Genomic DNA, 19,044 nt, shown 5'->3' on the forward strand with positions numbered 1-19,044 from the left:
GGACCCCACCGCAGCCTATGAGATGGTACCAGTGGCGCCTCCACCTGACAGACTGGAAAACTGAGACTGAGGTAGGAACCTGCTAGGATCACACAGCTCTTGAATGGAGGAAATAAGGACAGACTGACTTTAACCTGGCCCTTTACCTGTGCTCAGATGCCCCCTGGGTACCAGGAATAAGTAGATGTAGAGGACATGACAACTGCTCTGAAAGCTATGAGTATTAACAGATGACTGTTCGGGAGAGCGGGGGGCCTAGGTTTTAGGCTGGGTCCTCCCTAAACTTCACAAAACTTCTTTATATGTAGAAAGAAAACAGAACTAATGAAAAGATCCCTGAATCCCAGGGGACAGGGGAACCTGGCCTCCAGGCTGCCCTTAGGGGCTTCCTCTGCCACTACATATTCATACTACAAATTTATGGTTTGGACTCATTCCATTTTCACAACCCTGTGACCAAAGGATCAGCATCATTTGCCCTTCAAGGACAATGCATAGTGCTCATTGCTTTGCCCAGGTACACAGTCAACAAGAGAGCTCGGAGATGATTCATGCCTATAATCCTAGCATTCAGGAGGCTGAGACAGGAGCACTGAAAGTCTGAACCCAGCCTGGGTTACACAGTGAGACCCTGTCTCAACAAAAACCAAACAAAATCCCCTACAAAAACAGAGCTGGGATGGGTGCCCAGGTAGCTGGCTCGTGTCACTGTCTTCACCAGAATCTCTCCAGAGAAGAGGTCATTAGTATATGCTTTTTTTTTTTTGGTGCCCAGGGATCGAACTCACCACTGCTTGCATGCAAGGCAGGCGCTTATGCCACTGAGCTAAATCCCTGGCCCCACTGTCCTTTTATGCACAGCCATGTAACACGTTGCAGGCCAGGGTGCCCAGAGCCTCTCGAGAGAGGTGGAATCCTCCTTCAGTCTGGAGGAAGTTCTCTGGGGCCTCTTCCCACCCTGGCCAGAGGCCCAGCATCCTGCTAGACACTTCTCGCGTGCATTCCCGCCTCGCCTCACTTGCCCACCTGTAGCGCTCCTCCTGCAGGCACTGCGTCATGTAGGTGTAGTCCCTCTGCAGCTGCGTCTTCAGGTCCTCCATGGAGTCCTCCAGGTGTGACTGTCCCTCCTTGATCTCTCGCAGCTCCTCCAGCAGAGTGTCTAGGTTTCCAGTGGTACCGTACAGCGTGTTAGACTTGGGGCTCCCCAGAGCACCCCCAGGCCCAGCCCCGGAGTTGCTGCCTGCCCCAGCCGAGCTGGCACTGGCACTGGAACACTCGTCATCACTGCCGTACTTGGGGCTGGACACAAGTGTGGCGCTGCCGCTCAGTGCCCGGGCTGCCTCCTCAGGAGCCCCATCTTCCAGGGGGTCCTTCAGGTGGGCGATGTTGTCAGCACTGCCAAACTTGTTGCGGATGAGGCTGGCGAACTCCCGAGGCTTAGACACCACGGCAGTGTGGGTAGCCTGCGACAGGCCAGAGAGGCTACCCTTTACGCCCTCCACCACGCCACCCCCGAAGCCACTGATGCCCGCGCGCATGTTGGCGCCCACGTCCTTGAGGCCCTGCTGCATATCCCGCAGCACATCCTTGGGCTGCCTCGAGGGCCCGTTCTGCTCAATCTCCTTCAGGCGCCGGCGGTAGTGCTCCAGCTTCTTGTGCAGCTGTGCGATGGTCTGGGCCGACTTCTGATTCTTCTTCTCAAACACCTGCTTGATGCGTGACACCTGCTGCTTGTCTGCATTGTTGGCCAGCTTCAGGTACTCCGCCACGTTGTCATCCCGTGCCTCCTGCTCAATCTTGATCTGCTCTGTGATCTTCAGGATCTTCTGGTGCAGGTGGTCGATGGCAGCTTTGGTCCGCTGAGGGTCTGGAGCCCCATCCGGCACATCCAGGCTGATGGGGCCATCAGTGTCACCATGGCTGGTGCCAGAGGGGAGGCTCAGGGCCACGAGGTCTCCCTTGTCACCCTGGGGATGGAGGCAAGAGAGGAAGCACAGATAAATCATGGGACCATGGGAGATAGCTCACCAGTATTCTTAGTGTTCCAGGGACACCTCTGCACCCCCTACCTGAGACATGGGACATGGGTGCAGGAAGGCCTAACAAGTTACTCAGAAACATAGCTGTGAAGACAGAACCTCCAGCCCAGAGCTCTTGCTGGACATAGCAGGTCAGAGACCTCACCAGGGAGCCTCAGGGGAGGAGACAGACTGTCCCAATGGACTCTGCCTCCCCACAAGGCTCTGCCTGGAGCAGCCTGTCCTCCAAAGTTGACCAGAGCCACTCTTTTGGCCAGACACCATCCTACCTACCCACCCTGCCTTAACTGACACAGCAGAGCAGGTCACCCACTTCTGCTGCTAATTCTCAGGGGCTCTGTTACCTTCCAGCTCTCTGAAGTCATCAGCAATCTTTTTCGCTTCATGAAGGTGGAAGCACCTGTCCTGTCTCCCAGACCCAGGAGAGAATTATGCCCCACCTCTGCCCTGGCCTGCAGGCCAGGTCCCAGGATCTGAAGTCTGTGGTAAGTCACAGGCTAAGGACAGCAGAGAACACTCTGGGAGGCTGTGGGCAGCAGCTGCCCAGCTGAAAAGGGTGAGGACATGCAGGAAGGAAATGAGAGTCCCTTCTGCCCGCCTCGAGGCAGGCAGGCTTCCCGAGCACATCAGGGAGGTGCAAAGCTCAGAGACGAGAAGAGAGATGGAGAAAAAGAGAGGGAGAAGGAAGGAGGTAACAGAAGAGGAAGATGGCCTGGAGCCGCCCTCCCAGGGCTGCTGCCCCACGCCTGCCTGCTGAAGGATCTGTCTGCAGTGAGCCAGGCCTTATCGCCATGCAACAATGGAAGCAGCAGGAAATGGCTTACCCCATGTATTTTTACACACAGCAATACCCTGGGTGAGTCCGGTCAGATCTTTAGGGGCGGGGAAACGGGAGGAGCCGTATGTGGGGTGGGGAAGGGGGTTAGACACAAAGAAAGTAGCCTGGTCACGTGCACTGGAACTGGAAACAGCCTGGGCCAGCCACAGGTAGAAGTGGCTCGTTCAACATTTGCCAAGGTGCACAGTTATAGAAAACACCACTTAAAACAAAAGCCCTGCCAAACCCAGGAGCCAGGGAGGGCAGGTTCTTGGGGGGCTTCCTTGGGTTATTTCAGGTCATGGGTTTTCTTAGGATGCAGGGTAGGAGAATGAGGCCTTCCTTACCTTCCGGAAGTCACATTGTCCTCCTGGGTTTGCTTTGGATCCCCCACCCACGCCATGTTCCCTTGTACTCCCATGCAGACTGCTGCTCGGAATGCCCAGCCCTTCATACATAGCAGCCTCTTCCCTGGCCTGGTCTCACCCTGAGGCCTAACGCCCACCATCTGACCTCAAACTCTACTCCCTGCTTGCTCCCCAGGGACAGCAAATAGCTCCTTTCTGCACTGTCCTGACTCTCAGTGTCCTGACCTATAAAACAGGTGTTACCCTCTCTCTCTCAAGTCTTTGCTGAGGCTGGCACAGATGGTACCTGGTGAGCACCTCAGCAGTGAGGGGCACACAGAAGCCTGAGTCTGACCTAGGACACACAATCCTTTTTTCCCTCCCAAGGCAGGAAAGGCTTACAATTAAACTGTGATCCTTTATACCAACAAATGTACACAATACTGACAGAACAATACAAAACTGTTTTGTTTTCCAATGCTAGGGGGTGAACCCAGGGCCTCCAATTAGCTAGGCAAGTGCTCTGTCTCTGAGCCATATCCCTAGCCCCAAATTAAGTTCTGTACACAACACCTGGCCTAAAGTGGCCCAGCCTCTTCCACTCCCTCCTGGGGGCAGCATCCAGGAAATGGACTTGGGGTTTGGTCGCACAGCTCTTCTGTGAGCTGGAGAGAGATGTCCATCGTACCTGCTGGGGGTCAGTGGGAGAGGCTCATGAGAAACGGATGTGATTATGCTGTGAAAAGCGGAAGTGTTTTTTGAACTATAGAAGAATGTGAAATAGCACATTCTCGCCTACCTTGGCGCCCTGCTGGCAGCTTGGCTCTTTCTCCCTTCAGTTTGGCATCTGGCTGGCTTACAAATAGAAAATCAGAGTCAAAACTGCCTATGAAATTTCTGTGAATGAGGAAAACAGACACACTTGGGGCCTGATGGTGGGGAGGCCTGAGATTCAGGTCCTTCTCCCCTGAAATCTCCCCCACTGTAGACTCAAGCCTGGGGGTTCTGCAGCAGGACACCAGCTGTTTTCTGCCCCTCCTACCAGGAGACCCTTGGGTGACATGAGGGTCCATAATGCCAAATTCCAGCCACAAAACATCTCTGCTGCTTCCCCTCCTGGGAACAACTCTGTCCCATGCACTCCCAAGGATGGAAGCAACTTTTCCCTTTGGCCTTTCAGCTTTCTGTCTAGCCCTCAAATTCCTAAAGGCCTTGCACAAGGGACAAAGATAACTTTACATGACCATGTATGCAAGGGGCAGCCCTCAGAGCCCGCCACTTTTTCACCCACTTAGTCCCAGTAACAGCCCCCCAAGAGAGGTAGCACTATTAGTCCTATTTTACAGAAGGGGAACCAGACCCACAGGTGAGAATTTAAGTGCCTTGTCCAGGACTACACCACTAGTGAGTCAAAGCCTGGGATTTGAGTCCTGTCCACCTCCACAGCCCAGGGCCTGGGCAAGTCCTACAAATCCGAACCTTGAGATGCTATGGCCTCATTGGTCTTGTGTGAGGGGTCTGATCCTCTGTGCCTTCCAGTGTCCTCAACCAAGGCCTGGCCTCACTTCAGAGCAACTGAAGTGGAACTTCCTACAGTAGGATTATGGGATTGTACACTCAACTGAGCAAGAGAAAGAAACGAACTCCCCAATCTGATGTCATCTGACATCTCACTGCCAGGTGCAAATCCTCCAAGTGTCTAAAGAGCAGGCTGCCTTCTGAAGTCTCAGAAGATTCGGTATAAGCACAATGACATCTCCAGCTTTTGGCACCAGAGCTGACCGCTCCTCCTAGTGGTCACCAGGAAGGCATCACTCATCTACCTGGCCCTGGACCCCTCTGGAATGCAGGGGTGTGCATGCACAGGCATGAGAAGGAGTGAGCAAGAGGAGGGGTGTGCACATGTGGAATGTGAGACACTAAGATCTTGTAGCACTTTTGCTCAAGGCTGAAACATGCCAGCAACCACTTAGAAGTGAATAGATATCCTGGGACAGCGTTCCCACCAGTGGCTGACTGAGTGATCACGAGACCTGGACTGAGGCTGAGCTCACCACTGCATGCAGCCTGGAGCCCAGTAAAGGAGCATTTGTTTTCAGTGCTCAAGAGCAAACCCAGGGCCTTGTTGATACCAGGCAAATACCCTACCACTGAGCTACACCCCAGCCCTTCGTGAAGGCATTCTAGGGCTGCTTCCCACACCAGCGTCCTCCTCAGATTCCAGGCCACACATTGCCCATCAGAAAAGCAGGCAGGTCAGGGATGAAGGCAGAGCCCACCTGCAGCCCCAGCCTGGTTGGGGCCCCTCTTCACAGAGTAGGGTGGCCTCACCCTGGTGCAGACCTCGTATTTCCCACATTCCACTCTGCTATCCCTACACACAAGCTGAATACAACCAAGAAGGCAGGCCCCCACCTCTCCCTCTCAGATCTCTAGTGCTGACCCTCTCAGCCTGGAAGAAAAACCCAGAATTGAATCCAGCCGTGAAGCCTCATGGACTCAATAGAACAGATGCTTGCAGGGCAAGTGGGATGGAGTAGCCCAGGGTCCTCTCTCTTTCTAGGATCCTCTCTGGCCTGGGAGTCTGAAGCAGGATGCCACTCCTTCTCGCCCCCAGTGGAGTTTTGTGGCACCTGCCACCGCCTGCTCCATCTCCAGCCACAGAGCATCCACACTCAATTCTGCTCCCTGAAGAGGAGGCAGCAGTCTGAGCAAGGTGGGAGCCCTCCCCGAGCCTCGCCCTCTCCAGGTGCCTGCATCATGGCAACGGCTCCCTTTCAGGACCAGAGGGAGACAGGGTGATGGGGCAAAGGCAGCCCAGGAGCTGGCAGACAGATGCACAGGAGGCACAGAGGAATCTGCTTTAATAGAGGATGGAAAATTAGAGCAAAAGGTGGGAACACTGTTGTTCCAAGTGATGGAATAGGAACGGGTCGAAGCCTAAAAAGAGAAAGATTTGCCAAAAAATCACTGGCAACAGGCCAGGATACAGACCTGTGCAAAGCAACAGAAAGGAGACTAAATTTGCAGGTGGATATAGATTTAGAATCTTGGTCTGTCGGTTACTGAGTATGTGTCCCTGTGTATGTCCCTATCCTTGAGCTGTATCTCCAGCCCTTGTTTTTTGTTTTTTGTTTTTGTTTTTTTGAGACAAGGTCCAGCTAAGTTATAAACCTCCCAGGCGAGGCTCAAACTTGTGATCCTTTGCCTCAGCCTTCCAGAATTCTGGGATTACAGGAGTATGCTACCACTTCCAGTTCTCATTACTCTTTCTGAAACATGCTTATCTCACTTGGAAAAGAAGGTTTTTATGTACCCTGAAGGTTACTGGAAGGATGAGATGAGACTATGAGTAAAGGACATATAGCAGGGGCTCAAAAGCAAATGCAAATTAAGATACTATATAGAATGACTATGATACATTTCTATAATCAAAATAGTCAGGGAGCATGTGCAAATGTTGGAATCCTCACACATCACTGGTGGGAATGGAAAATGGCACAGACCCTGGGGTAAACAGTGTGGCAGTTCCTCAAAAATCTAGACACAGAAATACCACATGACCCAGAAATTCCACTACTAGGTACACACCCCAGAGAACTGAACACCCGAGTTCTTCACACAAACACCGGATAGAATTCACAGAAGCTCTCTTCACAACAGCCAAAGGGTGGGCACAACTCAGAAGCCTGTTTTTAACCAATGAATGGGTAAAAAAAAAGAGTGCTTTCCCATATAATTATGCCATTATTATCTGGCCATAAAAGGAATAGAGAACAGATGATGCTAGAACATGAGTCTGTTTTTTGTTTGTTTGGTTGGTTTTGGTTTGGCTTTGAGATGGGGTATTGCTATATAGTTTAGGCTGTCCTTAAACTCACTCTGTAGCCCAGGCTGGCAACAAACTTACAGTGATCCTCCTGCCTCAGCCTCCTGAGTGCTGCAATTATGGGGGTGCATCACCACGCCCAGCTTTACATGGATGAATCTTTTTTTTTAAGCTTTTTTTTTTTTGCGGTATCAGGGATCAAACTCACGACTTTGAGCTTGCCAGGCAGGCACTTATGCCACTGAGCCAAATCCTCAGCCCTATATGGATGAATCTTGAAAGTAGTTTGCTAAATGAAGGAAGCTGGAGACAGAAGGCTGCCAGGGGCTGTGGGAGGGAGGAACAGGGAGTCCATGCCTAGTGGATATGGGTTTTCCCTGGGGTACGGTGAAAATGGTCTGGAATGGCAGGTGATGGTTCTACACTGTGGGTGTGCAAGTCTGGGTCCTCCATTGGCCTGTGCTGAGCTCCAGCCAGTGGCCCAATACAGTGGGTCTGTAGCAGGATGTTGGGTGTTCTCCACTGACTCCTGTTCACGGAGCAGAAGCCCCTCTGAGAGCACCCCATCCTAGGCTGAGCGACCACAAATACAGATTACCCAACCCTGATATCAGCAGACACAAATTCCCAGAGTTCCCAGCCCAGAGCAGGGCCTGGGGCTACACAGGCACCACTGCTCCTGTTCCAAATGGGCATAGAGTCTCACTCGGCCACTGCCAACCTACTCTGTCCAGATCCAGCCACCAGCACCACCCCTGAAGTTATGGCTCCTTCTCTTGCTCTATTACCTGAGATAGGCTGGATACTGGACAGGCCCCTGACCCTGGGTTAATCCCTGTGAACAGGCTGGTTAGGCTCTCAGAGAATAGGCAGGAAGATCATGATTCTTCTGCAATCACTGGCCATGGCAGACAATTGGGCAGGCCATGCTATACCCCTGCTCAAGGTGCCCACCAATTAGAGCTGGAGCCATAGGCCTTATTCAATACAAAGACACAGATCTAAGCCAGGTATTGTGGCCCATACCTGTAACTCCTGAACTCTGGGAGGATAAGACAAGAGCATGACAGGTTCAAGGCCAGCCTCACTTAGTGAGACCTTGTCTTGAAAAATTAAAAAAAGGACTAGGATGTAGCTCAGTATGAAGGCCCTGGGTTCAATACCCAGTATCAACAGGAAAATAAAAAATATAAAGATGCAAGAAGTACTGGGATGTTCTCTTAATGTCTAGGGACGACCAACATTCCCTATTCTTTCCTGGCTCCGATGAGACCTCCCCATGGCTGAAAAACACTGGGACTGCCCTTAGGTGGCCTGGGAAGTAGCACAGACCTACACCTCTGCCTCCCTGCAACACTAAATGAAGCTGGATTAGGCACACAGCCAGATTACAGGGGTGCTGGCTCAAGGTTCCCCAGCCCTGGGCCCCCATGACCTGCTAGGAGCTGCCACCTCCTTTCTGGTTTGAGTTCAGTGTCCTCCTGTTACCCTGGATATGGGATGTCTGCTGTCCATTTTGAACCCTAGCCCTGCAGTTGGAACCCCTGAGATGGGGAGGCAACAGGAGACAGTATCAGCTCAGAAAGTGTCCAGATACAAATGGAGCTTTGTGGGGAGAGGGGAAGGTACCAGTGAGGTCAACTGTGAACTGTACATCACGCACGGTTCTCTTTCTTGAGCAACATAAATGCATAAAACACTCTTCTTCAGCAGGAAGAAACAATTACCACTTCCAGGGAGTGTGTGCTGCACACCTACGATTCCCTTCACCATGGGGCTGGCAGACCCTTTCGAGATTCACAGAGAGCTCTTGTTAGGGTCTCCACAGCAGGCTGACACAAAGAAGGGGCCTCCTGTCCTATTTACCAACATTAAGGTCATTCTTGTGAGCAGGGGAGGGAAGAAACAGATCTTTTTGGTCTCCCTTTAGGAAGGCAGGGCATTCCTGCCATTGTGGGAATAAGGGAGGAGATGGCCTATGTCTCTTTCCAAACAGGTGAACCCACACAGGATGCTGCTCCTGCGGCTGACTCTGAGCTCAGCAGGAGAGCATGGCCCAGGAGCTGTCAGGCCCCGTGACTCAGCCGTGATGCTTCAACCTACTGACTGCTACCCAAAAGCTCTGATTCCAGCACACTTCTCAGGACAGAGAATACTCAGATTCCCTTCCTCTGCCAGGTCTTGAAAAGAAAGGGAGGCAAATCAACCAGGACAGGGAGGGAAGCCCATGATCAGCTAAAGTCCCTCAGCTCTGGGAGGCAGCCTGACCTTCTGGTGACACTGGGAGGGACGCACCTCCTCTGACACTCCAGCCAGAGCAGACTGGAGGAATTACCCCAATCCTGGGCCACCAAGTTGACCCCTGTTAGAGCTGGTGCATGGCCTGTGGAGCTGGTGGCTCTCCCTTCCTGTGGAGACATGTGCGCCACAGGAAGCCACTCAGTCCAGCTCTAGATGTGTCATCATGGTTGACCCATGTGCCCCCAGGTCGGAAAGGGAGAAGGTGGAAGGAGAGAGTCCACGCAGCTTGCATGGGTGCCTGGGACCCTAAGAACCTTTTCTCAGAGGGCAGGGAGGATACACGTGGCGCGGTGAGTATATCCGGACCTGTCCCCCGAGCAGAGAGGTAAAAACTGGCCTGCAATGGCAGGTGGAGGGCAGGGCACTCCCTCAGTGGCTTTGTTAGGCACTGCACATCCCTACAAGGGGGTTCAAGGTGCAGACAAGAGGAATTCACTGGCCTTTTCTGCCGCACTTATCCATCCTGAGGTAGCACACTGAGGCTGTCTGTTAGCACCCCTCCCCCTCCTCCTGCAACCAGCAAGCTGGCCCTGGCCCTAAGGGCCACTGTCCCTTTCTCCTCCCATCCAACCCTTGGCTTCCAGCCCTTCCCCCTCAGCACAGTCAGAACTACATCCTCCCTCGATCCCTGCCCTGCTGAGAACAAAGCCCTTTTGTCCACTTAAATATTCCACACTTTCACACCCACAGAACCTAGGTTGTGCCCCTGGAACTACCCTCTTCACCTTGGGGTCTCCTCTTTCTTCCACACTCCAGACTCTTCAAAAATCAAAGATTTTTCTCCTGGATTATCCTATGGACCACCAAGAAATTGGTGTGCCCAGGACCTCCCTACAGCCCTCTCTGCCATGGTTCCTCCTTAATCAGAAGCAATCACAGCAGGAGCACCCTTCCACTTAAGTTTTGTGCCAACTCTCCTGCACCTACACAGGGTGCTCTGTAACTGGAGGAAAAGAAGCTACTTCCGGGAAGCCCAGAGAGTCAGCAGAGCCACTTGCAAACTCCAGAAATGCCTTTCCCCACCCCAACAGGCGACATCCTTCTGCCCACCTGGAGCCTCACCTGGGTGGGCACTGTTTCCCAAAGTCGTGCTGGTGATGAGATATCAGGAGCTCTAAGGCCCCAGCTTTCTGAAGACTGCACTGGACCCCCAGGGTCATGGTCCCGGGAAAGCACTGGGCTTGCCCCAGGAAGCCTGGGCCTGCAAGCAGGTGTGCCTGAGCTCCCGGGCTCTGCAGCCGCCATCTCTGCTCTGAGGCCCAGCGCGGATTAGGGGCAGATTGCTCTGGATTTCCCCCTCCCCTGGGGCTCCCAGCACTTGCTCCTTCCATCTGGCAGGAAGCATGGAGGATGGCTGAGAGAGTAGGAGGACCACATTCTGATGAGGGGCCTCTCCCCCGTCTAGCTGGTCCCACAGTGGGTCCAGTGTGTGTGTAAAGATGCCCAGGCACGACAGGCATGGCCAGGACTGGGGTGGAGCACTCAGGGACACATGGTTCTACTTGCCCCTCTGTCCAGAAACTCTCCCAGAAACAGACAGTGCATAGCCTATCATCAGTCTCAAACAGAAGTGGGCCTCTTGGCTTGGCTTCCAGAACAGAAAGGAGCTCTCTCTAAAGTCAGAAAGGACAGCCTGGAGGAGGCTCCTTGGTAGATCTGAGTACAGCCAGCTTCATCCAGTGTCCTCTCCTTCTCTCCCTGCTGCCCTGTCCACTAGCTTAAGGCACCATCAAGATCAAGGCAGCCTCCCTACTCTTACAACCATCTGGGAAAGCCAGATAGCAGCCAAATTCATGAGAGAAAGTCTTCAGCCTTAAGATCCTATCGAAATCCAATCTGTCTTGGACACCACTGTGGCCACTTCTCCACTGGTCCCTGCCATTCATTTCCCGCTGTCTATCCTCCAGCACTAACCAGACAAAAACATTCAAGATACAGCAAATGGCAAACTCACAGCAGTCTCTTTCTCTTTGGACTTCATCTGTATAGTGGTGGTAGGAAGTCCTGTGGCCAGCAGAGGGGGCCAGAGGTCCGCAGTTGAGGGCAAGAAGCCGTGGTGACCAGGAGTCTTGGGTCCTGCTGGTCTCTAGCAGCAGTTTCTCAAGGCAGGATCACTGTTCAAAGCTGTGGATTCTTCACCTGCTTACAGATGTGCACCACTACGCCCAGCTGCAGGAACTCCTGAGGCACTCTGAGCTTAAATACTGAGCAGCAGCATGGGTCACGGTGACGGGGCAGTTCCAAATTCAAGAAGGTGCAAAGAGATAAGAGGGCCCACTGCTATCCCCAGGGGCCAGTTCCAACATGTGCAGCTAAAAAGCTCAGGAAAACGGTACAAACATGTGTGGTGGTCGATGACTGGAGGTTGTGATGTAAGAAGCCTGACAGTGCACATCACACAGGTCCCACTTTCTGTAGCCACCTCTGACCCACCGAGTCAGCAACACTTCTATACATGAATTCCCTTCTTCCATAAATGACTTCTATAAATGACTATAAATTACTTCCTCCTGCGATTCTCTACCTTTATGCTTTGGCACCAAGCCCTCCTCATGGATAATGGTTATTTGTAAATATAAGGTCTTACCATCGCTATCAAACTTAAGGAAGACAGTGATCAGATCTTATGTGCATCCAGACCCTTCGCTATGCCAAAGCAGGAGACTGTCCACCCCCCTCAATCCTGACATTGTAGAATAATGGACTGAAGGGGTTGGGGATGTAGCTTAGTGGTGGAGCACCAGCCTAGCATGTGTAAGTCCCTGAGTTCAATCCCCGGTACTAAAAAAAAATGACTGCTTTTCATGTAGTTACAATGGAAGGCAATCCATCTGCTCTGTCCTTAGCAACAGAGATGGCTAAGTCTTCTCACACAGCCAATAATCCTTCCCTCCTCTCTTTTTTTTCGGCCCCAGAAAGCTAAGATTTTTAAGCTTTTCTTATAGGCAATGACCACAGGGCACTGGAAGTGGAGATGGGGCTGAGCTCCTGAGCTTTCCCTGCAAGACAGGTCTTACCTCCCAGGCTGTCTGGCATCACAAAGGCTCTGAAGAAGAGAAAGAAGTTCCCACTGCTGGGCACAGTGGTGCATATCTGTAATCCCAGTACTCTGGGAGGCAGAGGCAGAAGGATCACAGATTCAAGCTCAGCCTGGGCAAGACTCTGTTTCAAAATAAGGGAGGCAGGGAAAGGAAGTTCAGTCCTGCAAGGCCACACAGCACCACGAAGATGACCCTTGGAAGAGTCTCCCCCATATGGGTATCTGGGGTCTCCAAGAGCAACTTAGCCATCAGCACAATACCCAAACAATGGGAAACAGAGGACTGGGAACAAGTCAACAGTCTGCTAAGAGAAAAGCAACAAACAGGAACCAGCAGATGTCTGCCAGACACCAGTAGGGACAATCTTTTCCCTCTGTGGAGCTTCTGTTATCTTTACACAAGAGAAGTGTCCCCAAGTCTACCAAGGACACAGAGCTTCCCACTCCAGGCATAGGAAGCCAGAGCCCAGGGCTCATGGCAGTGCAGATTTGGTTCCATACTTGCTAGGAACTCTAGGCTCTAAGCCTGTTTCTACACTCATAATGGAGGACTGTGGAGAGCGGAGACTAAAGGTGAGTGTGTGTGGCAGGATGTGCCAAGGTTGAGCTCCAGGCATGGGACATACTTTCCTTCCAGGGGCTGGCAGAATCCTCAGGAGTCACCAATATGCCTGGTATACATCACGATTCTGCCACTTGCTAGTTGTGTGGCCCAGAGAGAACTGTCTGTGCTTCTTCATACTGCAAGGGAGACATGCGCAGACACGGAACAGCCAAGAGGAGGGGCTGCGGGAATGAGTGGGCATCAAGAGATAGAGCAGAGGGCACAGCTGAGCCTCAGAAACTGCTGCTGTGTCTGTCTTCCCAGGCACAGATGCTACACATGAACGTGCTCTCCCAGGACCCTACTGAGGATGCTAGACACACTGTAGTTTTCACCGAAATAGGCTAGCCCTGAGGCCTCCTAGCTACACATACACACGTGTGCACACACCCGCACAGATACACAAAGCACAGTATTCTGCACCACACTTAGAAGACTTGGCCTAGGACAGAAGAGGCCAGAGAAGTAGTTGCCAGAAAGAACACAGCTCAGAGTGGCAAGCAGATATGGGAGAACTGGCAAGAACATTAAAGTGAGAGGCTCTAAAAGGACATGAGGTGCAAAGCCAAGCTCCTTTTGCAGAGAAGGTGCCACTGGGTCAATGCCATCACGTGTACTTCCTAATGAGCTTTGGCTGCCCCCCTCAGCCACGGCAGGGCAGCAGCTAATGGTCCACAGGACTAGGCAGCTGAGCTGCAGCCAGGGTCACTAACCTCACTCTCTGTCCTTCCAAGCAGATCCTGAGCCTGGGGACCACAGGTGGGCTCTTGTCTAGGGAAGGACACTGGAAGAAAGCTCCAGCCGGTTGGGCACAGTGCTCCTCTCTGCAGGTCTACAGCGCCTAGAGCAGGTCTGCAGATCTAGAGCACTCACTTTCATTGGATCCCCCATGGTTTCACACCCCCCTCCCCAGACCCTTTTCCTTCCCTTAATGTTTCCTTCCCTCCTTTCTTTAGTACCCTTCTAACTTTAAATACTTTCATTTGTTTTGTTTTTCCTCATTCCCTTCCTATTCGGAAAAGATTTTCCTACTTAACTATGCTGTCTTTAAAAATAAATAAAAATTGGTCTTGGGTTTAGCTCATCAGCAGAGCACTTGCCTAACACGCATAAGGTCCTGAGCTCAATCCTAGCTCAACAAATTAATTAATTAAAAAGCACAATCCACACATTGTGAAGGGTGGGAAACCTGAGAAGTCATAGGTTTTAGGAGCAAAGACGAATGCTGCTAAATTTAGTACCTTATTATACAAGGTACTAAACAAATCTCAGGCCTCCTATGCACTGTGGAAATCTGCAGTGAGGATTCCTCCTCAGAAGGCTGGCTGCTTTCCCGATGCTCACCAAGCACCTCCTGGAAACAGGGCTGGGGAAGTGGTCATTATTCAGAGATCCCTTCCTGAGGCTGCTGCGTTCACTTTCAGACCCCGCCAGAGGTGCCTCTTGTCAGGAACTCAGGTTACCAAAAAGCCCCGCCTTTCCTTGGGGCCAAAAGAGAAGGTTAATGTTTCTCAGCTGTACCCCAGCAACCAAGGTGGGTGCATATCCTAGGAGTATGTAGGGAGACAAAGCCCCAGGAGCTGGAAAAGCGGCAAGGAGGCCTGGTGGGGAGGGGGCTGCACCATGGCATGAACACGCACACAGCACATGGTTTTTTCAGCTGCTTCTAGAGGGGAAGAAGTCACCTCTTCCATCAGAAGGTCCTTTGCTGATCTAATGCTGTGGACAGTCTGTGCTCCTTTCTTGGGCACAGACATGAGGCCAGATGCTGAGCAGTCAAAAGAACCCCCTTGCCTTAGGCAAATCAAAATTTGTGCCAGGCAGGTAGAAAAGATGATGATTTCATACATTCATAGTCACTCTGTGTCCCAGAGGAGGCTATACCAAGAACAGGCCCTGAAGAAAGTGAAAGCAGCCCGGAAAGGAAGCGGCGCCTCCCTGCTGGGCAATTTTCAGGATACACAGTGCCTGCCACCCCACCCTATTTGCCAAGAACAATGGAGAATGATTCCTTTCTAAAGCAGAGGACTGAAACACAGAACTTCTGTGGGCCTCTGCTGACTCAAAAGCTCTAGGCTTACCATGAGCTGATGTGATTAAATGAGAAATGTGCATGAAAGCACTCTGCAAACTGTGGCCTGCTGTTCAACTGACCATTGATGTTAGGAAGGCTTTCAAAGGGGTATGACAGGCACATCTTGGGGGGCATGCCATCAAGCTCCCAAGAAGTCAGTACACAGCGCAGGGCCCAGATAATATGTGGGACTGAAGCTGCCTTCTCAGGCAGAGAAGAAACCTTATATAATGAAGTTAGTATTACAGGGCACTTGTCTTTCCAGGCCAGGGTTTGCGTTTCCAGTTGCCCCAAGAAGGCCTCCTGCTCACCGTATCACCATGGATCTGAGTGAGCTTTTGAGCATGCTGAATTATTCACCAGCTATGGATACCTGGGGTCCCAGGTGCTAGGTATCCAGAGCACTATAAGAAAGACTAAACAGACACAGTGAAAACTTCCAGAACCAGGCTTGATGGTGAAAAAGGACAAAAGCAGCAAAGGATCTCTGAGTTAAGTTTCTGGGGGACTTGGGAAGGGTGTGCCAAGAGAAGCCTGAGAAGCTGCTTATGACAGCACCTGTCCCTGGAGAGAAAATGGAGGTGAGAGAGGATTCCTCCCAGCCCCTGCTGCAGCTCCAGGGAACTCTGGATTCCCTAGGAGCCAAGGAAGAATGCAGTGGGGTCCAAGCTTCATGTGTGCTTCTGTTTTAAAGCCCTCTGCTCCATGCAGCAGGAATAGAAAAAGTCCCAACTATGCCTGGGGGGGGGGGTAGGATGGGGGGAGCACAAGCAGAAGCAGGGATCAGGTTAATGGTACTGTATTTCCATTGCCTCATCTGGCACCAAGGGGACCAGGGTCACATTTCTCATCTCAGGATTGCAGCAGATTCAGGGAAGATGGTGCCCTCATACCTGGGAGACATGTAACAGCTCCCATGATGCATGCCCACATCTCTGATGGTAGCTCCATGCTGTCTGGAGCTTGATGACAGTTCTTGCTGCTGGGTATCATCGGTTTTGCTGTTGGGACTGACACCTGAACCTTGAGCACACCTTCCTCTTGCACAGTGCACAGTGTATCCAAAGCAGCCAAGGCCAAGGTAGCAGTGTGACCCTGGCCAGCAGTTCCCACCTGCACGGACTGGCATCATCTCAGCACCCCACGCACACCCCACCAGGGGTACAGACAAAGAGCTCCCCTCTCACAGTGTTGGCCTGGGCTCAGTGACAAGGGTTAAGGAGGCCTGACCTTGGACCTTGGCTACGTACTTGGGAAGTTACTGAATCTTACTCCAGTGTCCTGGGGAATTGTCTACTTCATAAATGAAGGCTGATTTGGAGAGCAAGGGACCCTCCATCTAGAAAGAACAGCAGCATGGTATCCATGGGGGGAAAGATGACTAAGGGCCGAGGCCAGTGACCTACTAGGGTAATGGAAATCTGATTGGTTCTAAAAGCCAAGAGAAGGCTGCTGCTTGCTCTGGTGTCAGAGCTTCAGCAAGGAGCGCAGCCCTCCTTTTATTGCCCCTGTTTTGATTGGACAGGTCTCTGACAACATAAAGGGCTTCGCTTGAACATAAAAAGCATTAAACTCAGACTAAAGGAAGTGAGACCTTGGCTCTCCAGGAACAGGCAGATGTGCCGCAGTGACAGTTCCCAAAGGCCCTGGGAAACCACCACTGAGACAAGGAGGAAGTTACTGGCAGATCACCGTGGCCCACCCTGGCCTGAGAGGTATGTGGCAGCCCAGCATGACCTTGGAAGTCCCCTCTGAGGAGCCATATGGCTACCTCTGGATCTCCTTCTGTCTGAGGGACCTTTTCATGTAGAGGAAAGAGGACAGAAGGAAAGATGTGATGGAGTGGAGGAAAGGGCCAGAGATGGCAGCCCTCTCCAGAGACACGGGCATGTGTCTGTGTGACTTGGAAGGCAAAAGCAGCTGCACCTGTGTGAACAGGCTGAGCGAGCCCACTGGCCCTGTCACAAGGCTCCTGAGGCCTCCCATGTACTCAGGCCTGCAGCTTAGACAGCAGGGGCCAGCAGGCAAGTCATCTGCCATCCTCAACTGCCCAGAGGACATGTTTGGAACCTTCTCGCAGCATGGCCTGCCCCACCCCCTTCTGAGCCAGCAGGCTCCCAGACATAAATAAATCAGGGGCCCTGGGTGCCTGCCAGCATCTCTGGCTTCCTGGCCAGAGCTGGAGCTAAGGGCAGCCCCTCACTTGCGATCCCCTTGGGTAAACAGGGCATTTATTTATACTGGGTAGAGAAGAAATCTTGTTGGACAAATCTGGTGAGGAGTGTGCTCAGGACAGGGGTGTGATCTGCGCTGGCTTAGATGAGAAAGCAGTTCCACGGGCCACAGGGAGGCATCCAGTCAGGACAGTGTCTTTCCACCCCCACTTGGGGACCCGGCCGCCTCCCCCAACTGCCTACCTTCAGAGGCAGCAGGCTGATTTGTCAGGAAGAATCCTAAGGCTGCCCAGGTACCCGGCTGCACACACAGGAGGGTACGGCAAGGCCAGGCAGAGGTCAGCAGCCAATACCTCCATGCCACTCCCTTCTTGACACCCTCCAGCCAGCTGCACATTGCACAAGCCCAAGGTGGGCCAGGACAGTGGGAAGAGGTTCTGAACAGGACTACAAGGGTGTAATACTCAGCCAGGCATGGGAGAAGAGAGAAAAAAGAGAATACTAGCCTCAACCAAATGTTTCCAGGAGCCGCTGTTTAGAAAAGAAAAAAAAAAAGAAAGAAGTGTGGAGGATCTGTCTGCTGTCCAAGGAATCAAGCAGCCCAGCTCCAGCCCAAGGTTTCCTCTTTGGACTACACGACCTTTTGGCAGGGGTTAGGACAGCACACAGCAGGGAATGGATGTCACCACATTCTCCACACATCTGCCATGCCCCCAGTACGCCAGCAAACCCAGACTTTTTCCCAGTTTACATATGTAAGACAGCATGGTTGTCTTTTTTAGAGTCACGCACATAGTAGAATGCAGGAGGGTGGGGCCAAGCGTATTCTGCTTGTTTTTAGGGAAAGAACAAGTACAACTTCAGTTGAATTGTGAGGGAACAAACGAGAATCAAATTGCCAGGGCAAGGCTCAGCCCCTTCCGGCACTGGGAGCCCTATCTATACTGTCACACCCTGCTCCCCCTGGGCTCCATGTCCCCTGCTTTCTTAAGGTGGGGGCAGGGATGAACCCCTTAGGGCAGCTGAGAACTTTAGATGCCTCCAGGGTGTTTTGGTAACTCAAGCCCTGCCAAGCCGTTCTGGTCCGAATGCCAGCTGGTGAGTTCCAAACAATGGCAAAGGGTGTTGGGCTGGGGAGGCTTATGAATTAAAAATAGATGCTAGTAATCGCCAGGGAGCCTGCAGAGAGTATGTGGGCTGTGTTTACTAGAGAAAAGAATACTTCCTATTCATACCAGAGACCCGGGTGGAACCACCCGGCTTCTCGTACCAACCAATGGCCTCTGGGTCTGGGAGACTTGGCTGACAGCTTCAAGGTTTACCAAGGGCTGGAAGACCCCTTTCCCATTGGACAGGACTCTAGGGCCATGTCCATCTGGGTCAGAAAGGCTTACAACTAAGAAGACAGAGCAACCAAGAGTTGAAGTCATCCTCTCTGGCTCCCTGAACCGGCTCCCTACAGCACTGCACAAAATGGTCCTCAGCTATTTTAGGGACTTCTGTTGGGTCTTGTAGACAGAATAGAGACACAGGAACTGCTTTTTCCCTGCCAAGACCTGGGTGCCTCTTTTGCTCTGGGCCTCAGTCTATTGATCTATAAAATGGAGATGGTATACCTGCTCTGTTGACTTCACAGTATGTTATTAAGATCAATTAGGCAAGACATATAAAGAACCTGAAATTTCTAAACAAGGATAACTGGCCAGGTATAGAAATGATCTTTCCCATTATCACCTGAGCCCATCAAACCATCCCCAAGTCATGTCACCTGAGACTCTGGGCTTGTTCTTCCACAGATGGCGAGAAGGCAATTCTTGCT

At 52.0% G+C, this 19,044-nt stretch overlaps 1 protein-coding gene across 10 annotated transcripts in view; it reads right to left on the reverse strand.

Annotated features, from left to right (window-relative positions):
- Positions 1 to 19,044, reverse strand: part of Tmcc2 (transmembrane and coiled-coil domain family 2) — a 41,051-nt gene that overhangs the window by 3,056 nt on the left and 18,951 nt on the right. For 5 of the 10 annotated variants that reach the window (XM_005005872.4, XM_003474796.5, XM_005005873.4 and 2 more), the window contains one exon: positions 1,027 to 1,967. In XM_005005872.4, the coding sequence (XP_005005929.1) occupies positions 1,027 to 1,967 (941 nt within the window). Of the gene's footprint in view, positions 1 to 1,026; positions 1,968 to 2,383; positions 2,441 to 3,203; positions 3,663 to 3,776; positions 3,840 to 10,395; positions 11,185 to 11,287; positions 13,840 to 19,044 lie in introns of those variants that run through there. The other 5 variants (XM_013157996.3, XM_063240099.1, XM_063240098.1 and 2 more) reach the window with 5 other exon arrangements.

This window comes from Cavia porcellus, unplaced genomic scaffold, assembly GCF_034190915.1.
Source record: "Cavia porcellus strain 051 isolate PalLab524CR breed Dunkin Hartley unplaced genomic scaffold, mCavPor4.1 scaffold_29, whole genome shotgun sequence".
Taxonomy (NCBI): domain Eukaryota; kingdom Metazoa; phylum Chordata; class Mammalia; order Rodentia; family Caviidae; genus Cavia; species Cavia porcellus.